Source organism: Miniopterus schreibersii (assembly GCF_964146895.1).
Source record: "Miniopterus schreibersii genome assembly, chromosome: 11".
Classification (NCBI taxonomy): Eukaryota; Metazoa; Chordata; class Mammalia; order Chiroptera; family Miniopteridae; genus Miniopterus; species Miniopterus schreibersii.
The window spans coordinates 53,007,656-53,035,633 of record NC_138111.1 but is presented as its reverse complement, the minus strand read 5'-3'; the positions used below and the strand labels follow the sequence as shown (position 1 = coordinate 53,035,633).

General features: G+C 38.5%; 1 protein-coding gene across 19 annotated transcripts in view; it reads left to right on the top strand.

The window, feature by feature from the left end:
• BNC2 (basonuclin zinc finger protein 2) overlaps positions 1 to 27,978 on the top strand; it is a 402,482-nt gene that overhangs the window by 265,881 nt on the left and 108,623 nt on the right. For all 19 annotated transcript variants that reach the window (XM_081151990.1, XM_081151987.1, XM_081151986.1 and 16 more), the window contains one exon: positions 19,271 to 19,506. In XM_081151990.1, coding sequence (XP_081008116.1) covers positions 19,271 to 19,506 — 236 coding nt within the window. The remainder of the gene's footprint in view (positions 1 to 19,270; positions 19,507 to 27,978) is intronic.

The following is a 27,978-nucleotide window of genomic DNA, read 5'->3' as shown; positions in this document are numbered from 1 at the left end:
TCTGTGACATCATGCTTTTTCTGAGTAACTCAGCAGCAGTTTCTACAAGATAATTTGTAAATTTGTCAAGATCAAGAGAGGCAGGTGAATAAAACTAAGTTTCCTCTGACAAAGGAAAGTAATGCACCCAGATATTAACCTACAGGAAAGCATTGGCCTTCCTCTGACTGCCTGGAGATTGTCCCAAGAAGAATGAATTTTGCTATGGGAGAAAATTGTTGCAGGTAGTTACTTAGGATTTAGTGAAATATGTAAGAAGGGTATTAACTTGAGTCCTTAGACAGGGAAGTAAATGCAGGCTTCCCAGTGAATGCAGGCACAGTGAGAACTTGATCCTTTGGGAAGATGTAGGTAGGTGGTCATGCTTCTAAGGCTTTGCTTAGCAACACAGGGATAGAAACACTGCAATTCTCTTCCCCTGGTACACTGGTTTGGAAAAGGTAGGAACTAATGCTTTCTAGTAGTCTTAGTTCTTCCACATTGTGCTCTGAAACCTGGCTGTCTCTAGCTGCACAATTCTCTTTTAATTAGGGAAACAGCTTTTAGCTGACTCCTAGCACTGGTGAGGCAGCTGGGCCCTGGTCCTTCCATGGACAACATCCCTGAACATTTTTCCATTTATTATTATTTTAGAGAGCAAAAACAAGGCCATTTTCCTGCTTGGCACAGGGGCCTTCTTTGCTTGACCTGAGGGCATAGTACCCTCTTTTGCTTCTCTCCTTTACTCCCTGATCACCACTGATTAGCTTTAAAGGGAGGACATCCCACAAATGCAAAGGTTTGTGCTTGATTAATAGCATTAACTATATTCTTATTGTGTCCCTGAGCTGCTTATTTTGATTTGTTTCTCTGCCTGCCCGCCTTTCAGATGGTGCTTTGAACTCCCTAAAAAAAATTTTTTTTTAGTCACAGCACAAACAGTACCTCCCCTTCAAAATCCTGGGCTCTCTGCCTTTTAGCTCTCCAGATTTTTTTTTCCCCCAGCTCCATTTTATTCAGCTGGAACATGAGGTGGGTCTGGTAAATTCTGGCCTCTAAAGTATACAATGCCAAACCACTGCTAAGGAGTTTCTAGGGAGGATCTTGAGATTGAAACATACAAAGCAGCAGCCCCAGCCCATAAAGAAGCTCAGGTGCACAAATAGGAGGCACCATAGAAGAGTTGGTAAGAGTGCAGCTCTTGCCCTGGCTGGTTTGGCTCAGTGGTTAGAGCATTGGCCTGTGCACCAAAGGGTTGAGGGTTCGATTCCCCATCAAGGGTATGTGCCTCAGTTGCAGCCTCAATCCCTGGGTAGAAAGCAATCAATCGATGTGTCTCTTTCATATTGATGTTTCTTTCTCTCTCCCTTCCCCCCTTTCCACTCTATCTAAAAGCAGTGGAAAAATATCCTCAGGTGAGGATTAAAAAACAGATAAAACCAGAGTGGCGCTCTGCTTAGGTTCACATCCTGGCTCAACCACTTACTATCACTAGAACCTTGGCCAAGTTATGTAATCTCTGTTTTCTCATCTGTGAAATATGGATAATGATAACGCCTACACGTAGAGTTCTTCCTCGGATTAAATGAGATAATCCACTTAGTGTTAGTGGTTTTCATGATTAAACTCTTCTTACAGAAGTTTGAAACTTCAACCTCGAGGATAGGACCTGCATGTTCAGCTTAGTATAGTGGATAAAAGGTGAGTGTGACCAGATCAGTGGTCACATCCCATTGCAATTCTTCTATCTGTAAATTCAAATAATAATAGGAATGTGCCTAAACTATCACAGTGAGCTTTTGAAGAGGATTGAATGAAAGAGTGGACGTAGCATTAATGAGAATATCTAGAGCCTCACTAAGGGGGCAGAGGTGGAAGGTGATGGTGTGAGCTTCCTTCCCCTGCCAGGGAGGTTTCTTCAGTGTCCAGTGGCAGAGTTTAGCTCACCAATTCTTTTTGCGGTGGGGCCAAGTGTTCCCCAGGTGAACCTGTTTTCCCCAGAAAATCCAGGACAGCTCTATACCTTCCATTTCCCTTAAAATTTCACTTGAACCCGATTTGAACAGAAGTAAGAAACACCTTATCCTAAAAGTCACATTATGAGAAATGCAGGCTAGTTGAAATGAATTGTAGGAATATTTATCTGTTGCAAGTCCAAAAACCAGAAGTAGATGAATTTGAAAGTGTTAATGTTACTTTTGCCTATTTTCATACCTATATTCTTGCATGTGAAGTGCTTTGATGGGTTAACCATTTTATCATTTTATTGCCCTTTATTACATCATAAATTTTTATATCTTGCTAACGATTCTACAGGAAGCTTAATTGTTTATAGGAACATCTTAATTAACTGGAGTTCACCAGGTTAAGCAGAACACAAATTGAAGGGGTTTATAAATGAAAACACTCAACTCCTCACGTTTTACTTGGGATACCCTGTTCAGATAAACTAGGAGATTCCGCTGGGTCATAAGGACCCAGTATGCCTCAGCAATAGTATGTTGATACTCTCGATTATTTTTCCTTCTCTTTTGTGTCATGATGACTTCTTCCAACTGGGACATGTACCTGTCCCCTTTTTTATTAAACCATGAAATCACTGAATGAGATAAATATGATATTTTAGAAAAATTCTAACTTGTAGACTAGGAAGCATAAAATGTTATTTATGCAACCCATTCCCTCCTACCAGGCTTTGCTTCTTGCAGGGTAGATGTTTGTAACTCTTCAAAAGCTTCTTAAATTAATCTGTTACTAGTTAGCTAGCATATAGCCAAAGCATTATATGGAAAGTATTTTAAGGAGTACTGCCACAACTGGATGTACTCAAAAGCAGTGCCTGTTAAGAGACCCTGTAGTAAGGTCCCTCTCTCCTTGTAGCTGCTCTTTGATACCTAGGGAAATCCCTACTTTTGCCTCCTAGGCCTCCCAGCCTGCTTGTATGGTCAAATGATACTACAAATGCAAGCACAAACCCATCTGGTTGAAAGTACGGACTTGTTGGGCCTTAAATTCAAGTGGGGCCAAGGAATGCAAAGGCAGGTCTAGAACTGGCTGTTTAATAAGGAAGTCACTCTTGTGGATTTGAGCACATGAAATATGTCTAGTCCAAATTGAGATATGTGGTAAGTGTTAAGTATACACCGGGTTTTGGAGATACAGTCTTTAATTAATATATACATACACATATATAAATATCTCATTAAGAATTCTTATATTGTCTACATATTGATAATTTAATGTGTATTAAATTTATTTTAAATAAAAATATTTTTAAAAAATTAGTTTTATTGCTTATTTTTCACATTTTAAATGAGACTAGAAAATTACACATGTGACTTGACTTATATTTCTATTAGACACTGCTGTTCTGGGCCCTAAGTGTTAGATAATGTATTCAGAGAACCAAAGTTTAGGTTAAAGTTGTTTGCTGGTAGAGTAATCCCAGTTGGTGTTGAGAATCCTAAAAACCCAAATTCCAGATCTTGTCCTCCCTGCACTCATCACTGTAACCTCTTTCCCAGTCCTTTTTGCTTTCACACTTGCCAGATTATTGATCCTGTCCAGTCTTTCCTCTCCCCTGGTCATCAGGAGCAAATGTGATCCCCTCTCTGTGCTCTCAGTGTACTTCACCTGGACTGGAAGGGTAGTTTCTGTGGAATACCACTGGTTTGGGAGCTCAGGAAGGGCACTCCCTCATCTCTGTGTGTTAATAGCGACCACATCCCCCATGCTGGAGCAAGCTTTACCAGTGTATCTAAAAGTCTATCATTCCTAATTGCCAGTTTCTTTTCCAGCAGCCTCTTCCCACATGGAGTGGTAAGCACAGCCTGCAAACACCTTGCCTTTAGTCCCATTTCTGCATTTCTCTTTTCCAGCCCTCACTCTGCTCTCACCTTTGCTGTTTCCTTCTGTGTCTTCAGACAACAAAACAAGTGAAAGGTAGGTGAGGGGTTAGTAGCCTAACTAACCAGGAAGTAAATCTTAGAGAAGTTACTTTGATTTGATCATTCACAGATGTTAGCATTTTCGTTTTATTCAGAAGAGATGGTCTTGAGTGAAATATCTTCCAGTTTTATTGAGTAGTTCTTCAATACTCCTTTGCCTGCAAAAAAAATGAGGATAAGAAATTCTCCCCTCCCTACTTTTTATGTTTTCTACTATCAGTGAAAATTAAAAAACAAATCAACCTCTAACATAAAAGAAAACACCTGTTTCGCTTGGAGAAATTGGCCAGGGAGGTCTTTTTCCTGACAGGCCAAAAGCGACCATCACAGGGCCCCTTATTAAAAAAAAAAAAAAAAAAGTCATTTTTTTTTTCTTTATTTCATGTGAGCATTGGCAGAAACTCTGACAAGCAGTTCTTCATATTTTATTATGTTCTTGTCTGCAGAATCTCTGTCAGGCAAAAACCTTGTCAGCGGAAAACCTGTCGTAGGATCAGAGGAGACAAAAACAGGTGTCACACAGGCAGTCAAAACTGAAGGAAAAAAAGATTAGGCTAAAGAGAGAGAGGCAGACAATTACATTAATGCCATTGCTTTTATCTTATAGATGTGTGTTATTATCTCGGGGTGCTGAGTGCGCAATTGCCTCAAAGAAAAGTAGACAGGAGACAAGGGGAAACTTGATAGTTATTAACTGAAGAGGCAGTGTGTCAAAGCTGGATGGGGTTCAAAGTTTTGCAAAGGAAAAAAACTGCAGGCAGCAAGCAAAGGCTGTGTGGTTCTGCTTTCGGCTACATAAACCTAGTAGCAATCTAACATTTTCTACTTGGAAACAGATCATAGAAAGAAAAATTAATGAAAGATTTCATTTGGAGGTTTTTGGGGTAACATTTATCCTATATACATGCGACTGAATCATAATCTTTTCTCTCTTATAAAACCTTGCCATGATGTGAGACATGGTGAGGCATGAAGACAGGCATTTGTCAGTTCAGCTGTGTTGTTTGGATATGTTTAAAACACCTATTATCAACACACTTTTAATTTAAAAAAGCTATTAAGAAGTCCTTTTACTAAGTGTGAACATCTGTACGTGCAAGCTGTAAATTAGGAAATCACATATGTGTGCCTCAGTCAGAGACTAAATGAACTTGGCAAGTGTTTTCTATTACTGGTTTTTAAATACAGTAAAATATCTGAAGAAAAAATTGCTACACTTTAAAATTTGGATTTATTTTTTTGATTGTGTCTGCTGGTACTGATTAATAAAACTTTTCTTTTCATTAGAAATTAGGGTCATTATCATTATCACTTTGGCAACCAGGATTCCAAGTGGTATTTAGCATCTTCCCTTGGCTTTTTGTTCACATCACTTTAGGAGACTTCACTTCTTTCCCGAAAGTTTGAGGTCCGTTAAATGTTCGTGATGGCATAAAAACAGTGTTAGTTTGCCAATGGCCTCAAAGATACTTAGCCTTGTTGGTAACACATAGGAACCAAACAGTCAGCTAGTAGAGAATGGGATGGTAACTTCAAGGTTTTCTTGTCTGCTCAATCATACGTTGATGGTATTAGTGGGAAAATCAGCAAATATTGCTCTACTCTTTAACATTTTCTTGCTCTTGCATTTAAAAATTGGTTAGTTTAGACTTTTCCTAAGACTTGAGACTATCTTCTTAGCCCTTTTTTTAAATGAGCAAATCGCTATATGTAGTCTTTTATTCCACCAGTCACAGATGCGAAGCAGTTTGATACTTGATATATGCATTAAGCAAATGCAGCAATCCAGAAGAAAACACACATCAGTGTCAAAAGTGTGTGTGTGATAGCTCAGACTTTCAAGGGATTATGGGGGAGCTAGGGAGGGAAAAGATTGATTATAGATTTAGAATGAGACTTCAGGCTGACTTACTGAGAGGGGAAAGGCAAAATACTTGTGACACACGGTGATGTTCATTTAAAAAAAAAAAAGGAATATAATAATTTCTTACTTTTAGGTATTTCCTACCAGATGCTTGCTTTTTGTATTACTGCTCTCTCTCAGTTTTGAAATGTTTTTTCACCTCATATGATAGACTTTAAAGCATATATTCTTTCAAAACTAAATATGCCTTGCATTTATAGTGTTACTTTAATGAAATTCTTATATAGATATATGTGTTTTTAAGAAAAGTCAGTCTTCAAAGCTAATAAATTGGGGTAAGGTGATTAATTACAGAATCATTCGTTTATTTGTTTATTTACCAAAAGAACTTATATGTGTCGTTCAAGTAGCATATTTCAGTAGTTACTTTTAAAATGTGATGTTTTGTACCCAGCGTGCATTTAATTCATTGATCTATAAATTACATAAAGCAAAGTTTGTGGGGTCAACTTTCAGCTAGCCTTGATGACTAGAGATTGGATAGAACAGCAGCACTAGTAATAATAATCCCCAAACCTGGTTTCAGCAAGTAGATTCAATTACCCAGTCCTTCCTAGATTTACTGTCAAGTTTGCAGATTAAAATTTCTCTTTTCCCCTTACCACCTTCTGATGGAGTTGCTGCAAATGAGGAAAGACATGCCCCCAAAAGTGGGCCATGTAAGCAAGAGGAAGGGAGAAGTAAACCCAAGACCTGTTTAATCTACTAGCCAAGAGAGTGAGCTTCTGAACAACCAAGTGTTGACAGTCTACTTTTATGTGTGCCTCAGTCAGACTTTAATGATTTCCAAAGTCTGTTGTGAAGACTTTATTATGCATAAGGCCCCGGGGGGGAAATGCCAATCAGTTTGAAATATTACCTATATAATCTCAAGTGGAGCTCAAATTCTACCCAGGACTAATTGTGGGTGTTTGTGTGTGAGTATCCACATACTCTCAAAGCTACATGTTAACTAGGGATGATTAAAAGCCATAGGACAGTGGGGGGCTCATTGGATCTACTTTTGTCCCCCTTCCCTCCTTACCGTTTAGAATAACATTCATAAGAGTGTTCATATATTTATTCCTCATGTATTAAGGGACAAGAAAAAATGAAGGGCCATTCACATAAGGTATATAAAGTATAGTAATGTAATCAGGGTTTATGAAGGCTCAGTGGAGTTTTTTGTGTGTGTTTTTTTTTTTACTTAAAAATACACACCATTTGTTCAAGAAAAAAACCAAACCCTTCACACATAAGGGCTGACAGTTTTTATCACCAGGCTCAGGGAACAACTCTTTCAGCTGCATGTCATTCTTTTTCTTCTTCTTCTTTTTTAAAGAATTCTAGAAGCAAGCCTTCTCTCTCCTTAGTATTAAATATCCTAATTAATTCAACCTTGACAGTTACAGTTAGAAAGTTGTGACTTAAATGGAACATGAGTTATTTTGTACTTAATTTGCTTCCAATTACATAGTTCTTTCCCCCAAAAGTAGGTAATAAAATGTGCAGATCTAAATATTACTTCAAGTCATAAGAAATTTTTCTCTTAATAACAATCATTGTCCGCCTTTGTGATCGATCCCCTGATTCACTAAAAAGTTTTTACTATGTCATCATTGCCATTTACTAATGTTCTCCCCAAATGCTATGGCTTTTATTAGGATCTGGCTTACAGTCTGCGAGTAAGTTAAGCCTTTGCCTTACGCCCTGAGGCTCTTGCCTAGTAAGAGAGCTGAGTCTTATAATGGGAAAGGATTGATGTTATAATGATTCCAAAGGGCCCCTTTATGATGAAATTCTAAATACGTGAAATCCCATTAAACCTGTACAAGTTCATGGGCTAGCTACATTGAAATGACATATCATTATATTGGGTAGAGTGTGCATATTATAAAGTGTTATATAATTGGAAATTATTGGTCATATTAGCAAGAATGAAGAGCCACCTATCCTCATAAATTCAGAGGTTATGGCCTGGGTATTTGAAGGAGGAAAGAGAACAATAATCTGTTTATAAGTAATCAAAACTTTAAAATCTTACCCCAGAAATTCCTCTAATAAAATTCTGACACTAATAGCTTCGTTTTTGAACTCCTAAAGTAATCGTGGAAAGAATTCCTAAAACAATCCGTTAAAAACACATGTTAAATATTAATCGATTGGAAATTAAAATAGTATTCTAGGTCCCAGAGCTCCTAAAAGCTGACCATTTGATGCTGTTATAACTTGGAATCCTAAGGGGAGTTGAGGCAAGAGACAGGGAGTTTTCCAAACAATTAGCCATGCAATTTAAGGCACACTAGGCTTTCTCCCAAAATAAAAGAATAAGGCAGCTTTAACTTTTTTTCAACTTGTAAAATTACTTCAAATTAGTGTTTAAAATTTTTAAAATATCCAGGGCAGAATTGGGAATTAGTGAAATAAAAGGTTTCCTTTTAGACCATTTCATACAAATTTTTAATTGTTTTACTCTGTAAAGTAGGTGGCTTCAAAAAAATCACCCCACTTCCCTCACTCCTTATTTTATTGAATGGGTCTACACTTCATGTTACCATGCCCGAACAGCTATTAGGTGGAGTCCACTGGACATCAGGGCCTGAAATGTTCGAGCATGTTCCTGTGAAAACCACCTAAGTCACTTGAATTTGGCTTTTAAAGAAAGTTATGTTTTTTAAAAAAAAGTTGTGGAAAACTAAGAACTATAAACTATCACTGAGAGCCAATTTTCTAGGATCAGTGAAAAGCACTTTTATACTCCTACATTAAGAAAAAAAAGTATCTGAATATGTTCTTATTTCTGTGACCTTCACAGAAAATATTGGAAGTGAAGTCTGTAGAATTACAGGTTTACATTTATTTTAATTTATTTGAAGGCTTGGGGAGTAATTCCTGTTATTAAAAATTGAAATAAAAAAATTGTTATTCACATTTCACTTGACAGATGCAAGTTCTTTTATGACTACCCCTCACCCACCCCCAGCATAATTTTATACACTTGAAAACTGAATTTTATAAAGGACATTACTTTGTTCTTTAAGTTAGCAATACAGTTAAACTTATATACTACTTTACATTTATTACACATTTTGCATTACATTTTGTAATTATTTTAGATTTACCTTACACACTTACATTAATGAACCACAAAAATCCCAGCTGTTGTTCTTATGGTGATTCTATTCTTGACAGAAATGAGTTTTCTTCATCCAGACTTACGTGTCATTTTTTAGTCTTGTGGCTTAGCCACTACTTTCCTTTGAAAAACTATAGATCCTATCAAAGTGTTTATTGAAATTATATCCAGGCTTCAATTTCTCCTTTGTTTTATAGCCAGAAAATTACCAGTTTAAGCTTCTGTTTCTGGCATTTTAAAGAAATCCAGGTAAATTATGTTACTTCAGTAACCTAATTCACAGTTTGAGAAACTCTTATTGTATGATTTTTTCTTTTCTTTTTCTAACTAGTACCCATATTGTGCAGTTAAACCCTCCCCACCCCCCATAAAATTCTGCTTACTAAAGAGGGTTTGCTTTTTATTTCTCCAGGCATTTTACAAAAGAAAAACAATCTTTCCTTTATAGAATCTACTCTTAACAGTCTTATTGTGTCACTGTTCTCTGACCACTTTCCGAAGTCTATGCTGTACCTTTTTCTATGACTATGAGAGACCATAAATCTAGTACATTTATCATAAATCTAGTGATCTGTACTATGATTTTCATAATGCCTATATATTATGATCTATTTTATGCACCATGATATTAAGCTTATTTCCTTTAACAATACTAGAGTTCATACTGTTTTTACCTAGAAATCCATTGGATGCCTCCAAAAAATGCTTGAAGTGGCAGGAAAGGGAATAAATTATGCAAAGTTTGGACAGAATTCCTGCCTGGCTAGCAGCCCCAACTCACTCCCTAAACTGCCTTAATTACCTACCCCCACTGTTTTCTGGAGGAGCACAAAGCACAAAGCTTTGAGAGGGTTGAGAAAGGGACATGGGTGAAAATAAGAATTTGTTGGGATAGTGGAATCATACATTTAACTCTTCAGTGCAAATACTTAATGGCCTTTTCCTATTCTTTGTACACTTCACTGTGTTCATTCATTCAACACTGTGAGGGCTAAACACCTTGAGTAATTATGTTTCAGATAGGGTTGCTGTTTAACATCAAGCTCTTGTTAGTAAATAGGCACTTAAGTGACCCAGTAAATGGGCAGCATGTGGTTGGCACACATAAGTGCCATGATTGTTGAGACAGTTTGCTCTCAGATGAGGGGACCTGTTCAGCCTTCATGGAAAAACAAAACAGAATTTGAATAGAAGCTAAAAAAAAAAAGGGTAGTCAAAAAGGTAAATAAGGAATAGGAAAGACACTTGAGGAACAGCATTGAAAATTTTAAAAACCTGATAAATGTAGTTCAGCAAGATGAAACCCTGCCTGTCTCTCCAGCTTCATCTCTCCCTGTTCATGTTCTAGCAGAACTGACTTTGCCTGGAACACCCCACGCCCACCCCATTTAAATTATGTTCTCATGTCACATACCTAGTTTGTAATTCTCTGTGTTAATGTATATTTATATTTATTTATATTTATTTATTTATTTTTAATATATCTTTATTGATTTCAGAGAGAGGAAGGGAGAGGGAGAGAGAGAGATAGAAACATCAATGATGAGAGAGTCATTGATCAGCTAGCCTGCAACCTAGGCATGCGCCCTGACTGGGAATCAAACCCTGATCTCCTGGATCCCAGGTCAATGGTCAACCGCTGAGCCACTCCTGGCCAGGCTAATGTATATTTTTAAAAAGCCTCATTAGTCTGTTCACTTCCAGAGGGCCTGAATCATATCTGTTTTGTTCTTCACTAAATCTCCAAAACTTAGTATAGGGCCTAGAAATATTCATTCAGAGACCAAATAATAAAGTGCTAGGAATGTTTGAATGGCAGTGGGTAGTTCATTTTGGTTGGAACAGAAGGCTTATGTCAGAGTTATTAGGATGGAAAGTGAGTCGATCTGTCCAAGGTCTTCTGACCCAGTTAAGGATTTTGTGTATTGTTGTTGGGGGCAGGGAGGCAGCACCATTGGAAATCCTAGAGCAGAGGCGAGACATTCTGAGCAGTATTTTGAGAAGACTGGCTTGAGGGTTATATTAGGCCAGCCAAGAGTCACTTGCAGTAATGAAGTTATGAGAGTCTAAAAACCCGTATAAAGTGATAGAAGTTAGGCCAGAAACGAGGGATTGATCCAGAGGAAACTTCAGTGTAAAAATTTATGGGTACTAAGTAGTCCGAGATAATTTTGAATGTTCTTACTGTATGTTCAGTGAGAATGACAACACCAACAAGATAGAAATTTGTATTCATAATGTGACCTCAATTATATAAAATTATGGATTGAACAAAGTAGATGCGAGGACATCAACATGTGGACAATAGTCGTTTTTGGGTGGTGGGATTATAGATGATTATCTTTCTTTTTTCCTTTTTCTTAAATTTACAACATTTTCTTTTAGTGAGTACATATGACATATCCAATTAGAACCACACACCCTCCCCCCAAAGGGGGGCATGGTTTCAAGCATTTTGGCCTAGTTTCTTTGGGTCCTGCCTTTCACAGCAATTGGGGTCAAGAACATGCTTGGAGTTGAGGGCATGGAGCATGGGTAGAACTCAATGTATAGGTTAGGGACTACCTGCAAAGTACAGTACTTGGATTCCTAGAGGCAGATTATCCAGCCAGGCAGCTCCTCTGGAATCCTGATGTTTCCCTTGCATCTTAGTTGTTTTCCCCTTCAGTCCCCCAAACTTATCCTATAACCCTGCCCCACCTTTGCTCCAAGCATCTACTTTTCTCCTGTACTTCTTAGCTTGGTCTTGATTCTGCATTCTCCTTTCCTTTCTCCTTGAAATTAAGGTAGGAGTCTTCCAGCTATTGGCTTGCCTGCCAAATGATTTTTAAAAATGAGCCATCCTAACATTTTCATGTGCTAAGTAACTCACCAAGGTCATACAACAAGTAGGTGGCAGAGCTGGGATTTGAACAACCCTTGGAGTCTGTCTGTAGAAACTGTCCTTAGTCTGTGGGACAGCAAGCACTTTTTAAACATTGGGAACTTTAAATTACTGCTTGAGGTCATTTTTTATTTTAAATATATCTTTATTGATTTCAGAGAGAGGAAGGGAGAGGGAGAGAGAGAGTTGAAACATCAGTGATGAGAGAGCGCGTCATTGATTGGCTGCCTCCTGCATGCTCCCGACTGGGGATGGAGCCCGAAACCCGAGCATGTACCCTGACCGGGAATTGAACCATGATCTTCTGGATCCTAGGTCAATGCTCAGCTGCTGAGTCAGGCTATTATTCTTTTCATTATTACTGTGGACTTAACTATCTTAATTGATGAAAATTTCCACTAGTGCTTATGGTCAGATCAAATTACCAAATCTGAGTTAATTTTAATTGGAAAAAATTAAACTCACATTTCAATTCAAATAAATATTAACATACATTTTGAGAAAAATGATAACAGCATCAGTAAATTGTGGACTGTGTTTCATAGATTACTAAAACAGTCCAGGATAAAAGGTGGAGCTAATAAAATTAATCTATTTGCTTTACAGTAGAAATGTTATTTCTCATTAGTTAGTGATGATGTACTATAATATATAATGTACATAGGTTTTAATGAAATGAGGAATATGTTAGAAGTCACAGTATTACTTTGATAATGTTCCATTTTTCTATCACAATCTGTTGTTGATACTTTAGGAACAAATTAGATAAGGGTCATATATAAAAACATTTATTAATTTTGCTAGATCTTATGGTCAAATTTTTAAAATGTATTTCATGAAAGAAGTTATATTTTTTGCTAAAAATTAAGTGCTTTGGTATTCAGATCATAATTTATTTTAATTTTAGGTTTATTAATCGGATGTGGGCAATTTCATAAGCTGAAAATGATGATTAATTATGACTAAAATATTTTGATGTTTGATTAAATGGGTTGTAACTTATCAAATGATAAATACACTTTCTGCAAGAAATCATACAAAATTTCTATCCACAGGTTCTATTTGGTATCTTATAAAGTTTTTAGGTGCAGGAAAATATTCCAACTGAATTTGAGAATAGGCATCACTTACATGCCCTCAGGGGCTTTTCTTCCCAGGGGATGGCACCCCATAGGGATGAGTGTTATGAGGAATTGAAAAGCATGGCCTACCTTAGAGTATGTGGGACTGGGGTAAAGGGGAGCCATTTTCAGTTTTGAAGATTTTTGTTTTGCTCTCACAGGATATTTATTAAAGAATATTAAATAGACAGTGTTAAAATAGACAGGAATGCACCAGGTGAGTGCATTTTCATTGTCCCATTTTCCATTTCATTTGAATTCTGGATCTTCCAACACAGACCCAAGTGTTAGGTTCTCTGTGCTCTTTAATTGTCCATGTATAGTCAAGGAAAAAGGGCCCTTTTGCAAGTTCTTGGTACTTCTACTAATCATTAAAGGAAGCTTTCATGCAGCAATTAAAATCATCAATTACATTGACACCCAGGAGAGTTTTACACCCTGGGCCAGTGAGTGTATCCTGTAAGTCAAGTCAGACTCTACCTTTATTTCATAAAGAAGGCAGAGTACTATTTTCAGAGGAGAAATAGGAATGGATAATGTGCATGGGTATGCAGGCCTGTTCCCAAGTGGATAAATTTTAGGAAAAGGGTAAATATAGGTTGCAGGATCTAGAAATTGAGTCCCTATGTCTCCATGCTTTTTGGAAGGCCTTCACATATCACAGGTTTAGGCATATCATAGTTTGAAGTCCAGTGAATTAAGGCTTCCCCCAGTGGAGTATTGCAAAAATTTTCTATTCTGTTCATATGACTCCTATCCATCCCTGCCCCAACTCTTTCTCTGACATTTTCAGTGTGGCATGTGTATGGCTTCTATCAGAATCATCTGTGGCGATTTTTCAACCTAAGTATGACCATCTCCCTCTCGTCTCTTCTTTAGGGGGTTGTAGCTCTGTGGCTGAGGTTTATTCAGCACCATAGTCAGTGGCTGTCACCACTGAACATGTGCCATACCCCCAAAGCTGACAACCATTGCTTTAATTAAACTTTGGGACACTTGTCAGAGTTTTACATCTAAAATTATAACTCACTTTCATCTTATAAAATGTTTAATGTTTTCTCTATCCTATTAAGTAGTAACTTGTAAGCTTTCTATAGGTTTTAGCCTTCAGAATGAAGGTTCCTTACAGTTGGCTCATCTGACTTTTTATACTTATCGCTAACTATTTTGGCTCAAGAGTTACACATTCTTTGGATATCAGTTCTCTTGCACACATGCCATTAGTTCATTGGCTCTTAAATTGCTGCTCCTGGCCAAGCAGCATCAGCATCCTTTGGAGATTTGTTAGAAATGCATATCCTTGTTCCCCACCCCAGACCAATGAATCAGAAACTCTAGGAAGTGGGGGGTGGGGGTGGCCCAGCAACCCGTGTTTTAACAAGTTCTTCAGCTGATTCTGGTGCACATGTTTAAGAACCTTACCTTAGTTCCATCTTACCTTAGCTCCCTTCCTATGTCATTTGTAAGTTCCTAATTATTGTATAAGACAATGCCATCCCAGCTGAATTGCCTTCTCTTCTGTGTCCTACACTACTTTATCAAATCTTTTTTATAGCACTTATATTGCTTGCATCTGTCTACCTTTGAAGGTGGAGGCCACAACATAAATTACTTTTGCATCTGCATGCGACACCTACCTCCGTGATAAGTTAAGTGCTGGTGAATAAATGAATGTATGCATGAGTGAAGGAGAAGAGCATTTAGGAGGAGGGGTGATCAATAAGGTCAGCTGCTATGGAGAGATCATGGAAAATAATGAAGGAGAAAAGCTATTGGATTTCATAGTAAGGCAGGTGTTGGTGACCTTTGAAATGCTTGCTTCAGCAGAGTGATGGGCAAGAAGCCCAGATTGCTGGGAGTTAGGGACTTCTAACATGATGAAGATTTTCAAGTTCCCAGAGTTTCTTATTGACTGTTTATCTGAGCATGTGGTAGAAAGAGAATCTTCTTGGGAGAAATAACTAAGTGGCCATAGACTAGTTACTTAACCTGGTTGAGCCTTTGCTCTCCGAATAGGCAATAATAGTAATAATGTGTGTTTTTAATTTTTTAAAAGGATAAAATGAGATCATTGTAACACCTTAGGAAGATGCCTGACTTTTAGTTAGTACTTAAAGGGTTATTTCCTTTACTCCCCTGCAATTATTTTTCTTTATTAATGTTGATGGCATTCATCACTCTTTATAAATTTGTGTAAGATATGAAATTTTTAAGTCATTGGAGAAATTGCTTTTGGCCTGGAACTAACATACCTTTTATTGAACCACTAGCAACTGCTTTGAAATTACATGGTATCAAGCTGGAAAAGTACCCCAAAGGTAGTTGTCTTAGTCAAGGCTCTTTTAGACACAAGTTACAGAATCCTACTTCAAAGAGACATGAAAAGAAAGATAGTTTGTTGGCTTTATTACTTGAAAATTCCAGGTAAAGTACCAGCCTCAAAAACGACCATGTCCGTATCTTCTGGATCAAGCAACGTTGGCAGTACCTGGCCTTTCTCAGACCACCTTGCATCCCAGCTGTCTTCCATTTGACTTTTGTTCTCGAGCATATTTACCAGCTTCAAATTTTGAGGAAAGAGAAAAATTTCTCACTATTTCTAACTGAAGTTCTGGATTCAATCCCACTGCTCTGATTAGGTCACTTGCCCAATCCCACTGTTCTGATTAGATCATTTGCCCATTCTTGAATGAGTTGCTGTGGCTCAGGGACTGGGATGTACTGGTTTTCCAGGCCTGGCTTAAGGAATATCCTGTTTTATAAAATAGGGGAAAAGTGGTTCCCCAAAGAGAAATTCAGTTTCTGTTACTAGAATGGAGTGGAGTAGATGCAAAACAGGTAAAACAATTCATTCCATCTTATCGTGTAGAAAATGTTTTCAAACTGTGCTTCTGGGAACTCTAGGGTTCCAGTTGAGATGCTTAAACAAGTTGAAGGGAAGAGGAGAATAACAGATGATTGCAGGTTCTCTAATCCATGCTCACTCTAGTTTCACCAAGAGTAGCTTCACTTTTTTATGTCTTTATACCCATTTCCAGTTAAGATTTTATTTGAAAATGGAATTTTGGCAATACCAGTGGTATAGGACAATTTAGCAGGTGGTAGGACAATTTAGCAGGTGGTTAGGCCCATAGAGTATAAAGCAGGTGACTGTCTTTTCCCACTCCATGCCATTGAAAAAAATTCTTGCCCTAATTTTCCTTCATCCCATTGGCCCAACTCATATTCCTAACCCTACTAAGATCTAGACTTGAATCCTCCACATTCAGATGTAGGAAGATCATGACATTAGGTAGAAGTCCAGTTCTCAATATTAATGACAATCAAAAAATCATCACTTAATCTGTGTTCACAAAGGAGACATCCCCAAAAGTTGTTGACAACTTGGTGACTCAGTATGATCGGGCAACTATAAAGCAGAAAATTTTGATACAGTCAGGAAATTTGATGGATCATAATGGTGGATGATACAGTTATGCTGAAATTTACAGTTGACATCTGCAAGCTGGGCAGTGTAATATTTTTCAAGCCTTCCTCTATGGCTTATCTCCTAGGTAATTGCTGCTTAAATCACACTCTTAGGACTTTTTCCTTATCTGTTATTGAATTTTAAAAAAACATCTGGTCCACCCTTGCATATCAGAGCTCAATGTGGCCAAGTGCCTGTTTGTGAAAATAAAGTTTTATTGGAACACAGACATGCCCATTAGTTTCAGTCTCACCTGCTTTCATAACAGCAGAGGTGATTAGTTGGGAAAAAGAACGTATGGCCCACAAGCAGTAAAAATATTTACTATCTGGTCCTTTACAGAAAAAGTTATTGACCTGTGCTCTATGTTTCTGTGGCTTATCACAGAAATCCCACTTCTTGACATATGCCATACTTATGAAGAAGAATCAGGTAATGTCCTTATAATACTCTCACTCTCTGATGTTCTCAGAAGTATATCTAGGGAAATGTTTTTGCCATACCTATTCCATCTGTTCTCTTTCAATTTTCTGAACAATTTCCCTTTGTTTCGCTACCCTCAACAGTTTAGTCTTTTTTATCTTCTAAAAACTGTCAGCCATTTTTAAGGAGTGGGAGGGAGAGGGCTGATATGTCAGCTTTCCACCTAACCCTTGAACACATTGGTACACACACCTACGTATACTTAGTACATGGGTACAAGGTCCAAACACATGGACAAAAATCAGGATTTGGTGTCATTTTGTTCCCCCTACTGAACCCTCTCAATTTCATATTTGTTGTGGTATTAGCAGCGTATTTTGTGAAGAAGTAATTAATCTGGGCCAGGAAGGCTGGTGGAAGAGAACTGGAGGAAGAGCAGGTTTTCCCTGACCTGGTCACTGAATTCTGTAAGCACAGCAGCCACTCATCAGCAGGCTGAGTAGTTAAGCTGTACTTGAAGAACAGGGATAATAATACTTCTTTCCTGCATTCTTGCAGTCTAAATGCCCTGTGGACTGAGAGAAGACTTCAGTCCCTTGGCTTGTGAATCCCTTATCTTTCTCAAACGTTAAATTAATTTTTAAGGCTATTTATTCAAAGTTGACTTAACCACTAGAATAGGAAAGATCAGACAAATCGGCTGCAAGAAATGAAGTATGAGAAAACCCGAACTCTTTGACAAAGTATTCCTGGGAGTAAATGTGTTGAATGAAGCCGGCGGGTAAATGATAAGGGCCTTTACACTATGGATGTAAGAAAGCAATTTATCAAGAGTACATGAACTCTCTAGTGACCACAAGTCAGGAGGAAACGGGAGAGGAGGAGGAGCCCTGAAAAAATACATTTGAAATAACTGAAAACCGTGTGTGTGCATGCACTTTTAAATACCTGCATTAATATGCAGAAATACTGGTATATTAAAATAAGAGTTGCTTAGAGTGCACATGTACAGTACAGTACATACCATGATGGGCTAAGGTGGTAGGAAGAGTGGTGAGAAAGGCCAGGCAGGGGTTTAGAACTTGCAAAAACGTTGGGTACTGTACTCTCAGGTATAGTTAGGATTTGAGGCTGGATGTTGTTGTCTGATAGCCACTGTCCTCACTCATGAGATTAGCTGGCCATCTTTCAGGCTCAGGTGTTTATCTGTTTTAATCCCTAGAAGGTCATGTGTGTATAATTCTTAGAGTCGATCTAATGCTTTTGTGTTCTCTCAAGGAGTTCAAAGCCTCTCTCATTGATGAATTCATTAATCTTTGCAGCACGTCTTTGAGCCGTGTACATGAGACAACGTTAATCTTAATTGTTCACTTTAGAGAAACTGAGGGAAAATATAATTACATTATCTGCAGTAGGGTTCCCAGTAACTCAGATAAGGGTGGGGACTAGAATGTATGATCTTATCTTGGCTTTAAGATCAAGGCGAGAGAGATAATTTCTTAGATTTGAGGAGAAAAAGGCCTAATTGTTGAAATACTAGTTTCATGAAAAGTGTCTACTCTGAGAATGGTCATTCTTAGTTTCTGTACTGAGATAACACAACTGAAATACACAGAAATCCTCAAACGTTGATTTTAGTCACTTTTTCCCCATTTTTATCTGTCATTAAACCCTGGTCAGAGCTGTTTAAAAGGTGACTAAATTATGGCTTGAATTTCTCGTTTTCTTTTCTTTTTTGTTTGTTTCTTCTGAATAACTTCTATAGAACATGCCAGTGAACATGAAACTAAATCTAACAGGTGAACAGCAAGAGGTAAAATTGGGAGAATTAAGTCTCGGGATAATCTCCCTTCACAGATTTAACCTGAGAGCCCTCCACTTAGATGTCTGCTTTCCTTATTTCTTCTGAGTTAGGCCTTTTAGACCCCTGTAGTCTGAAGAACATGCTTCTCTTCCTCTTTAAAACATTCAGGTTTCATAAGGGATGAATCTTATTTTTAAAAGGCTTGAGGTGGGAATTGTTTGTTTTTTCTTTGGTGGGGGGTGGGAGGACACCATGATAACTTGGGTTGAACCACAGTTCAATTAGCAAATTAATTAGCCTGGTTTTTAGAGTCAGCCACAGTCATTTAGAAACATCCTCAGTGGCTCTCTTTCTGAAAGTTGAATGTGTTTTGTGTTTGCTTGCTTTCCTCTGCAGTCTGCAATTTATAAACAAAACAGGGAGGAGGTGGGAAGAGAGCTATTTACATTGCAAACTCTTGCTTAAACAACTGTGGTTATCATGCATCCTTAGAAGTGGAGCCCTGATAAATTCCAGTAACTTGTTTCTGCTTTGTCTGTTTCTGTCCTCTCTCTCTGTCTCTTTGTACCCATCAACCTCTGGAACCTTGGTGGGACCACCGCAGCCTTGGATAAGCTCAGCACCCAGCACCTGTACCACCCCACGCAAGTGGAGATCGTGCAGTCCAACGTGGTGTTTGACATCAGCAGCCTGATGCTCTATGGGACACAAGCGGTGCCCGTGCGGCTAAAGATCCTGCTGGACCGGCTCTTCAGTGTCCTGAAGCAGGAGGAGGTGCTACACATCCTGCATGGCCTGGGCTGGACGCTGCGGGACTACGTTCGGGGGTACATCCTTCAGGTAGGGGGAGGACGCTGAAGCTGGTGTCTGTGGCCAGCTCTAGGAGGGGTTGGGTGAGAGCCCTTGGCAAGCAAACCTGGTCTCCTTCCTGGCCCTCCCAATCCCAGGCAGGCACACCCTCTTCTGGTTAAAACGGTCCTTTCAGCAGGCTTGCCAGGGAATTGGAAAGAAGGATGATGTCCTAGCAGGCCAGCAGCAGGCTTCTGTGGTGTATATTAGGAAGGAAAAAGTGGCCTGTTGCCTAGTGTTGCTTTGTTTGCATCTTTTTGAATCCAGCTCTCTCTCCCGGCAACATGAGGGTCCTGGCTTCTCCAGCAAGTCTTGCTTGAAGCCCTACTAAATTGGGGGGGTTGAGGGAGACTCCTTGGGGTGGGTGATGGATGTGTGGAAATCTGAGATTACATTTCATCTGGGTTTAGTAGGACTTGTTTTGTAGGTTTGGTGTTTTATTGGTTGTCTGTGCATCCTAACTAATTATTGCTTCTTCATCCAAATCAAAGGAAGAACTGAAACCTCTGTAAATTCCCTGCTTTTATAACCAATCAACCTTCACACTCCAAAACATGCAGATATGGTTATAGATTTGGCCTTCATAGTACCTGTTCTTCCTGTCTGAGCCCCTTCTTTGTGTCAGTGGCACTTCCGATCTGGTAAGGGTCTTAAAACTTGTCCAGGAGGCCGCATCCTCCACCTCCCTCCCCCACAACCTCCCTGCCCCTTTTCGTCATATTTTGCAGTATGTTATGAGTGGTTTTGCATTGTGTACCTTGCCTCTGAAATGTTTTTGTGGCCATCTGTCTTCCTACGACCCTTGAAGGGTAAATGTTGAAAACAGCATGTTGGGAGACCCCAGGATCCAAAAAGACTACACTGGATGATGAAGAAGTACTCCCTCCTGCCAAAGGAGAGCACAGTTGGAAAAGGTAGACTCTGAAGTGATTTTTGAAATTTCTTATGGGGATAATACCAGGAGAATTGACCCCTTCAAAAAAAAATTGATTTTGCCTCTGCCGGCCTGTTTATTCCCCGAATTACCTTGTGTTGTGTGCAGGGTCTTGGCTCCCAGCTTGGTATGTGACGAGTGGGGGACTTCAAGCCTCCCCTTGCTTTAACCTGGCATGAAAACACACACTTTCCTGTCATTCTCCTGTGTGGTACCTCCACGTGTTAGCGGGGGCAGGAGAGCAGGGGAGGGAAAACAGTGGACTTAGAGAAAGAGGGGAGGTGGAATACCTTTTTGCTCCCATGACTGCTTTAGTTAGCAGAGAATTATGGTTTAGTTTAGTGAGATGTCAACTTGGAAGGCACAGAAGATTTGACCTTCTGAAGATGATGATAATAGGAATAATTATATATTACATTTTTGGTTTATAGAAGACTTTCGCAGGCATTCGCTCATTTGCCTCAGGATGGGGACATTTCAGTGGGATGAGTGGAAAGTTAAGGCCTGGGTGGTCAGGGGACCTGAGGGGGCACAAGATCTAGGAGGAAAGGGCCAGGAAAACTAAAGCGTGGAGGAAGCCCTGATCATACTGGCCTCAAGATGCATGCGGGCATCTTTCTGCAGACATTTCCACAACATGATTATTAATGTCCATTTTGGATGGATTTTATTGTACATGAAGGAACAAACCTCTTGCAGATTTTTGAATGGGACTGTTAGCTTGGTTAAGCACTTTTTCCTTTATTTGAAACCTAAAGTATTCTGCCCCAGTCTAGTATTGTCTTTATTGCTTCCACTTCGATGCTTTTTGTTTTTTTCATCAGTGCTGTAGTTCAGTTCTATGGGTATATGTTTGCCTAAAATATGTGGAGCATATTCATGGTGTCTTTTTGTCCAAACAAATAGGTATTTGGATGACTATGATTCTTTGCCATCTTAACCCAGTTTACTGCAGCATTTTTTGTCAGTAAATACAGAACCTTCCGGATGTTCTGTGGTGTGGTCCTAATGTTCTGTCTTGACCAGTGCCTGTTTTTTTGGTTTGTTTGTTTTACTTGAAATCATTATGTAGATGTTAATTACTTCCTCCCCCCCAAATTTCAACATTGCTCTAAGGCACGCATAGAAAATGGTCTCGATATTTCTTTTTGTATGATGGATCAGGTTTTAAAGATATAAAATTCCAAGATAAATTAACATGACAAAGAAATTCAGCAAAACCACAAACTAACCATTTACCAAGTCTCTTCCTTTGGGGTGAAATAGTGTATATAAAGAACACTGTCATTTATTGTTATATTTAAGTTATTAATTTTCATTAATTTAATATGCATTTTTTACAAAGCCTCAAATTTAATATAATCTATTTCTCCATTCAGTCTAGAATTGATATTTTGAGAAAATCACAGATGATTTTTACATTAGAGGAGCACTAGGTTTAGTTTCTGTCTTGTTTATTGATAGAATTGATGTAATATAGATTTTATTTAAATGATGCTTTTTGTTATTCAGCATTTATTACCTACTTATTCCTTGGAGAAAACAGTTCTTGATTTAGTAGAAAAGCAAGAAGTCAAAGGACACAAAACTGTTATCACTTGTGTAGTGAGAAAATGCTCATTTAAAAAATAATAAATCCCCCCAAAACAAGAGCTAGACTATAGAAATAAACCCTTTTCCTCTAAAACAGTGTTATTTGATTATTGATCAATATTTTTAAAATTATATGTAGTAATAATAAAGTATGCACAAGTGACTTTGAATATAATTATATATAACATTTTTGTACAAGTAGACTATAAAATGTGCATCCAAAGGTTGTGGAACCCTATAATGCACTATCAGTGTACAAGTCATTTTATCTAGCTAAAACTCAATTGTCTTGTAGCCCTCGAGGCATCAGTTTTCGCATTATTGCTCTCAACAACAGTATATTGAATATTATGTCAGTTAAAGGAGAATAATTATCAAGTCAAGTTAGGGTGGCTGTTAGTCTTACCACATATTGACTTGGTTAGCAGTTGGCTATAGATTGTGTTACTAGGAAAATGAAGATGTACGGGGAGTTGAACTGGTGAAGCCAGGGTATTAATTTAACTCTCTCTGGGCTCAGACCTACATCCCTTATGAATACACAGCTACTCCTAGTTTCAAAGATAGTTTTGAATGTGGAAGAATAGCATGTGTCTAATCTGATTTTGAATTTTTGGTTTTGGATGTGGGGAAACAAAGGATCAGGCCATTCGCAGGCATCATTTGCAAGCATGTATGAAATGGTTATTTAAAGAAAAAGGGTTATGATAGTGATGCCACAGATTCATTTAAAAGACTGGCAATATCTTTCAAGAATCCTGTATTCTTTTGATAAAAATTACTTTTCACTTACATGATTATCTTTATAATTAATTTGCTAACCGGCTGGGTATAAAGTGCATAGTATAACTTAGACTACAGTGGTTTAAGATCCCAGGAGTATCTTAAAGGTAGACAGCCCAGTATTCTCCTATGTACCAATTAAAGTATTCGTTATTAAAGTACAGGAAAAATGAGATAAGTTTGAAGCATTTTTCCACAGCGTAGCAGTAAAAGAAATATACAATTAGATGCTAAAATCTAAATATAAAGGAAAAAGTTTTTTTCCTCCTGCTAAGGAATAATTCTTATTTCAGGCCTGTATCTCATGGTACATTTATTGATGATGAATGAAAGCAGTGTCCTGTTCTTTCTCATTTTCTTTATCTTTGACCTAGGATATAAAAATATAGGCGATTATCATTGTTGAGTTTAATCATTTAAAAATCAAGTTTTCACAGTCTCTGTTCAGTTTCAATTTGTAACTGACTTTCCTGGGCTCATACACTAGCCTATGCATGGAAATCTCCTCCTTTGCAAATGAATCCTGCCAGAATTCAGAGAACCATATCAGACACTGAATAATTAGCTGAGGCATCAGCAGCCTTGTGAGCGAATGAGTAGTGATGCACATTTCAAATCACCTGTGTCTTGAAACAATCAGAACTAATAGAACAATAGGCACTTTAGAAGAGCATGTCCCGGAGTATTTGGGGGACATTGGTCGTCCAGAGATTTGACTTTAGAAGGGATGAAGCACACCCTGGATCCTTCTGTTAGAGCCTCTTGGTAACATTAGCGTTATGAAGGCTCTGGGACACTCTGGAGAAGGTGGTTTGTGAGTTAGGTAAGTAGAGTCCACTAACCTTTCCCACTTATAAATAGCCTTTTTCTGTCAAGCTCATAAGAAGTCCTCAATTCCCGAACATGCTCAGCTCTTCTTCAACTAGGTGTGTTTGTGTGCACAGTTTCTTCTGCCTGGGCTCCCCTACGTCTCTCTCTGCATGGGCAATTTCTTGTCTTTTAAGTGTCAGCCAAAGCCCCACTTATCCTTAGAGACCTTTTCTGTCCAGCTTAACCAATGCAGGTATTTTCTAGTGTGGCTCTTTCTGAAGACTCTGTTTCCCTTAAGCTCTAATCCAAATTAAAATTAATCAATTAAATCAGCTGTTAAAATGTTTGTTTTTTCCCCTGGCTTCCTCACTAGGGAACACTGCAAAGTCAAGGTACTCAATAAATATTTATTAAATGAATGGGTAAAGAAACCTGCTTAACCTGATGTAGCTTAATGTTTCACTATGGAACTCATGGGATATTCAGTAACTCCCGTTGGTCCAAGGGCCCTTAGTCTTTCTTCAGGCTTCCTGGGGACTCAATTCTGTGACTGCAGCTGGGCTGGCGAGGGCAGTAAGAAGAGAATCAAGGCTCCCACACCCCGTTGCTAGTGGTCTGTATAGAATAAGTGTTTTGTGGTAGCCATGTGGTAGAAAAACATCAATATTAAGCAAACACTTGTATTTAAACAGCCCTTTGTGGAACAAGTTCACATTTTAGTTAGCTTTTTGAATTTCCAGTCAATTAACATTTGGAGTAGTTTAAGCTCAAAGAGGTTAAGTGACTTCCCTATGGTCACAGAAGCTGTTAATTGGCACAGCTGATGTACTGTAGGCTTCCTGAGGATGAGAACCACATATCTCTTGTTCATCACTGTAGCCTACCACTCAGCACCCAGCCTGGAACATAGTAGGGCTTACTGAATGTTGAGGGAGGAAATTTTGAAATCTGATTTGAACTTGGGTCTCTGACTCTATGGGCAGTGTTTAGATGTTTTTTCTTTTTGTGTTTTTGAGACTCCCAAGCTGTCTTTCCAGAACAAGAATCTTATAGCATGAAAGTGGTATGGTTTTGGTGGATCAAATCGCCTGACCATAGGCAGCGTAAGATGAAACCGGTTCTCCGTTTATGTTATTTTTCTCAGCTATTTCTTGATATCCTGTCTTGTTTCAGGTTACCTTTGCTATCTCATTTCCATGAGTGAAACTTTTTCTCTAGATATGATACTTATCATTAATGCTTCATTGTGAATTATGCTCTTTGACTTATCGTTCCAGGTATCCATGCCTTTTGTAATTGTGAAAAAAAACCACTAAGGTTTTAAATTTTTTTACTTTTTTACCTAATTAATATGATTTCAGCTATATCATATGCAGGGGGTGGAACAGAGATGAAGTAACTCTTTTCTGGGTCCATAAGAGGATATCAAGTTTAATGGGAAAGGAAGAACTAGATATTGATGAGAAAATTGGGCTAAAGTCCCAGTACTGTCAGATTACATATGTGAATATGGAAAAATTTGCCATTCTCACCTATAGTTTCTTCATCTTTAAAATTGAGATAGCCCCTTATACCTCTCTTGCTTTTGAATGGCAAAGAATGAAGTAATATAGATGAAAGCATGTTGTAAACTCATTCTCAGGTTGGTATTTTTCACTTACATCTATGCATAAATCTAACTCAGACCAGTTACTGCAGGGAAATATTAGGTGCCAAACCTGTTCCTCTGCAGATGTTGAATGCTTAGAAAAAGATAGGAAATCCATTGGAGGCTCTAGTTAATATCATTAGGATAAATGCTAGTTGTTTTAGTAAGTAAATGCTAGTGGCCTGACCAGTAGGAGTTTGTTTCTCCGTCTCATCCAGACCAGTCAGTATTCCTGGTTGGTGAATGCTTTCCTCCCAGAGTTGATTTGAGGAGAGGTTGTATAGGGCCTCTGCCATTTTATGGCTCTTCCATTCTCTGGGGCCTCAGCTTCCTCATCTAGGTGGCAGACCTGAGAGAGGGTAGAGGTTCTTCGTGGGAGGCTTTCATGGACCAGGCTGGAAACTAGCGTGGGTGACATCTCCCCACATGTCCCTGATCAGAGCTTCTGTCTAAATGGAGCCAGCTGACTGAGGGCAGCTAGGACATAATGCCAGACCGGCCGAGCTCTACCTGTGCAGCACAGAGGATGAACATGGCTCAGGGGCCCCAGTCAGGTGTGGTGGAATATCCATAATTTTGCTTCCTTTTTATACAGTTGGCCAGGAAGGCTTAGAGCAGCAGATTAGTGTGCTTGAGGCAGGTTAATGGATTTGAATCCTGGCTTCAGTTCTTACTAGATATGTGAAAATAGGTCCATATTTGTATCCACCTAAGCCTCAGTTCCCTTACCTGTACGCACATAAAGCATTTAGTAGTGTCACTTGCTAAGTATCCAGTAAATGTTAACTATTAACATTTATCATGATGATGAAAAACATGATAATGATATTGACTATTACAGACTAACATGGACATTGTAGACCTTTGTGTATAAAGCTGCCCTAAATCCTAATGCTTTATATTTTACCTTGTCTCTTAGAATAGAGTACCTTCCCAACCAGGCAGGCAAAAGGATATCTATTCAGTTGTAAATAAATAATACATATGTGCATATACATATGCATATGTACACAGACAAACACATATGTACTTAGTACATGCTTTATTACAAATAATCGGCAGGAGGGAATAGTGACAAAGACTTTGGATTTTGGAGTGGGACACACTTGGGTATGAATCCTGGTTTCACTTTTTAATAGCTCTGTTACCTATGATAGGTCATTTAACATGTTCGAACCTGGGTTTCATTTGTAAGTGTTAAATGAAATTATATTTATGAAGTACTTAGTGCAGTAATTAGCCCACAGGACACTCATTAGTATTAGGCAATATTACATTGTGAGCAAGTATGCATATGTGTTATTTTTTAAGTTTTGACTCGTTGCATATATGACAATAATTTTATTTCCCTTGCAGTTCTCTATTTTAGTAACTCTTCCAAGCACCTGGCATAGAATGAATGAGTACTTGATGAATTTATTAAACTTACTAGAGTATCTCGGCTTTCACCCCATTGCATAAAGTAAAATTATTTAAAATAGGCTACCTTTTTTAATGGGCATTATCTGACCTCACAGATTTTTAGGAAATTCCAGAGCAGACTTGGATAGTCCTTGAAATAGCCAGTTTTATTGATTGCTGTGTGCTGAGTTAAACAGAAGATCTCCCGGGAACCTCTCACACAAATGGGCAAAGCAACTATAAACAAATCATGCAAGTTGCATGATCAAAACTATAAAAATGCACAGATGACCATAGCATTGACATAGAAGAGGGATTATTTGACTCAACTAAAGATTGCATTATCACCACCATGATGTGAGGAGTTTTTGCATTGTGTCCTCATGTCAACAGCATGTGAATCTTTTTCAGAAGAGAAGGATCACAGGTATGAATGGTCAAGAGCCTCTGGTCTTTGTCAGGGATATACAAAAGGTAGATGGTTCCGGGCAATGTGCTGTATTTATAGTGTCTGTTTCCAGAGTGCTTGGACTACTCTATAGACATTATCCCAGCAATCCTCCTAACCTCCCTATTAGAGAGATATTTTCTGAGACTGTTATCCCTGGTTTTAAAGTTATCATGGCTGAAGGCCTCAGGCAGGGTCAAAGCTGGAAGTGGAATACAGGGGTTTTGAATCCCTTGCCAAAGCTGTAACTGTTTGAACAGCAATGAAAACAAACACCTTATATCCAAGGACATAGCTTGATGTTTTGTGCTCAGAGTTCAAATAAAAATATTCCTCCTTTTTCCCTTGCAAAATAGAAGTAAATAGCTCTCCAAATTCCAGGATGGAATGCAGTGACTGCTAGAATGGGATTTGTGTCTATGGGACATGAAGAGAGGATTTTGTATTTCCCAGGAGGAACAGAAATGAGCCCACAGCTCTCTGGCCATTCGCCATTTCATAAAACCAGTTCAGATTTACTTGAAATGGATGTTCTCTGTGATGGCACTGATTAAACCATATCATCTCTAGACCAAGACTCTGACATACTCCTTGTTGAATTTAAAGTGGAAAGCTCCTGAGCTTTGGGTTTAGACCTCAATTCTACCACCAATTAGCTCTCTAGCCTTGCAAAAAGTACATAATTTCAGTGAGCCTCATTTTCCTGATGATACCTTCTTAATGGAATTTTGAGGATAAAGAGAAATAATTTCTTAAATTCATAGATGAGCTCAGTAAATGCTGGTTCTTTAAGTAGAGCGATTTTCCAGTCCTCCCACCCACCACAACCCTTAAGATTCTAGAGCA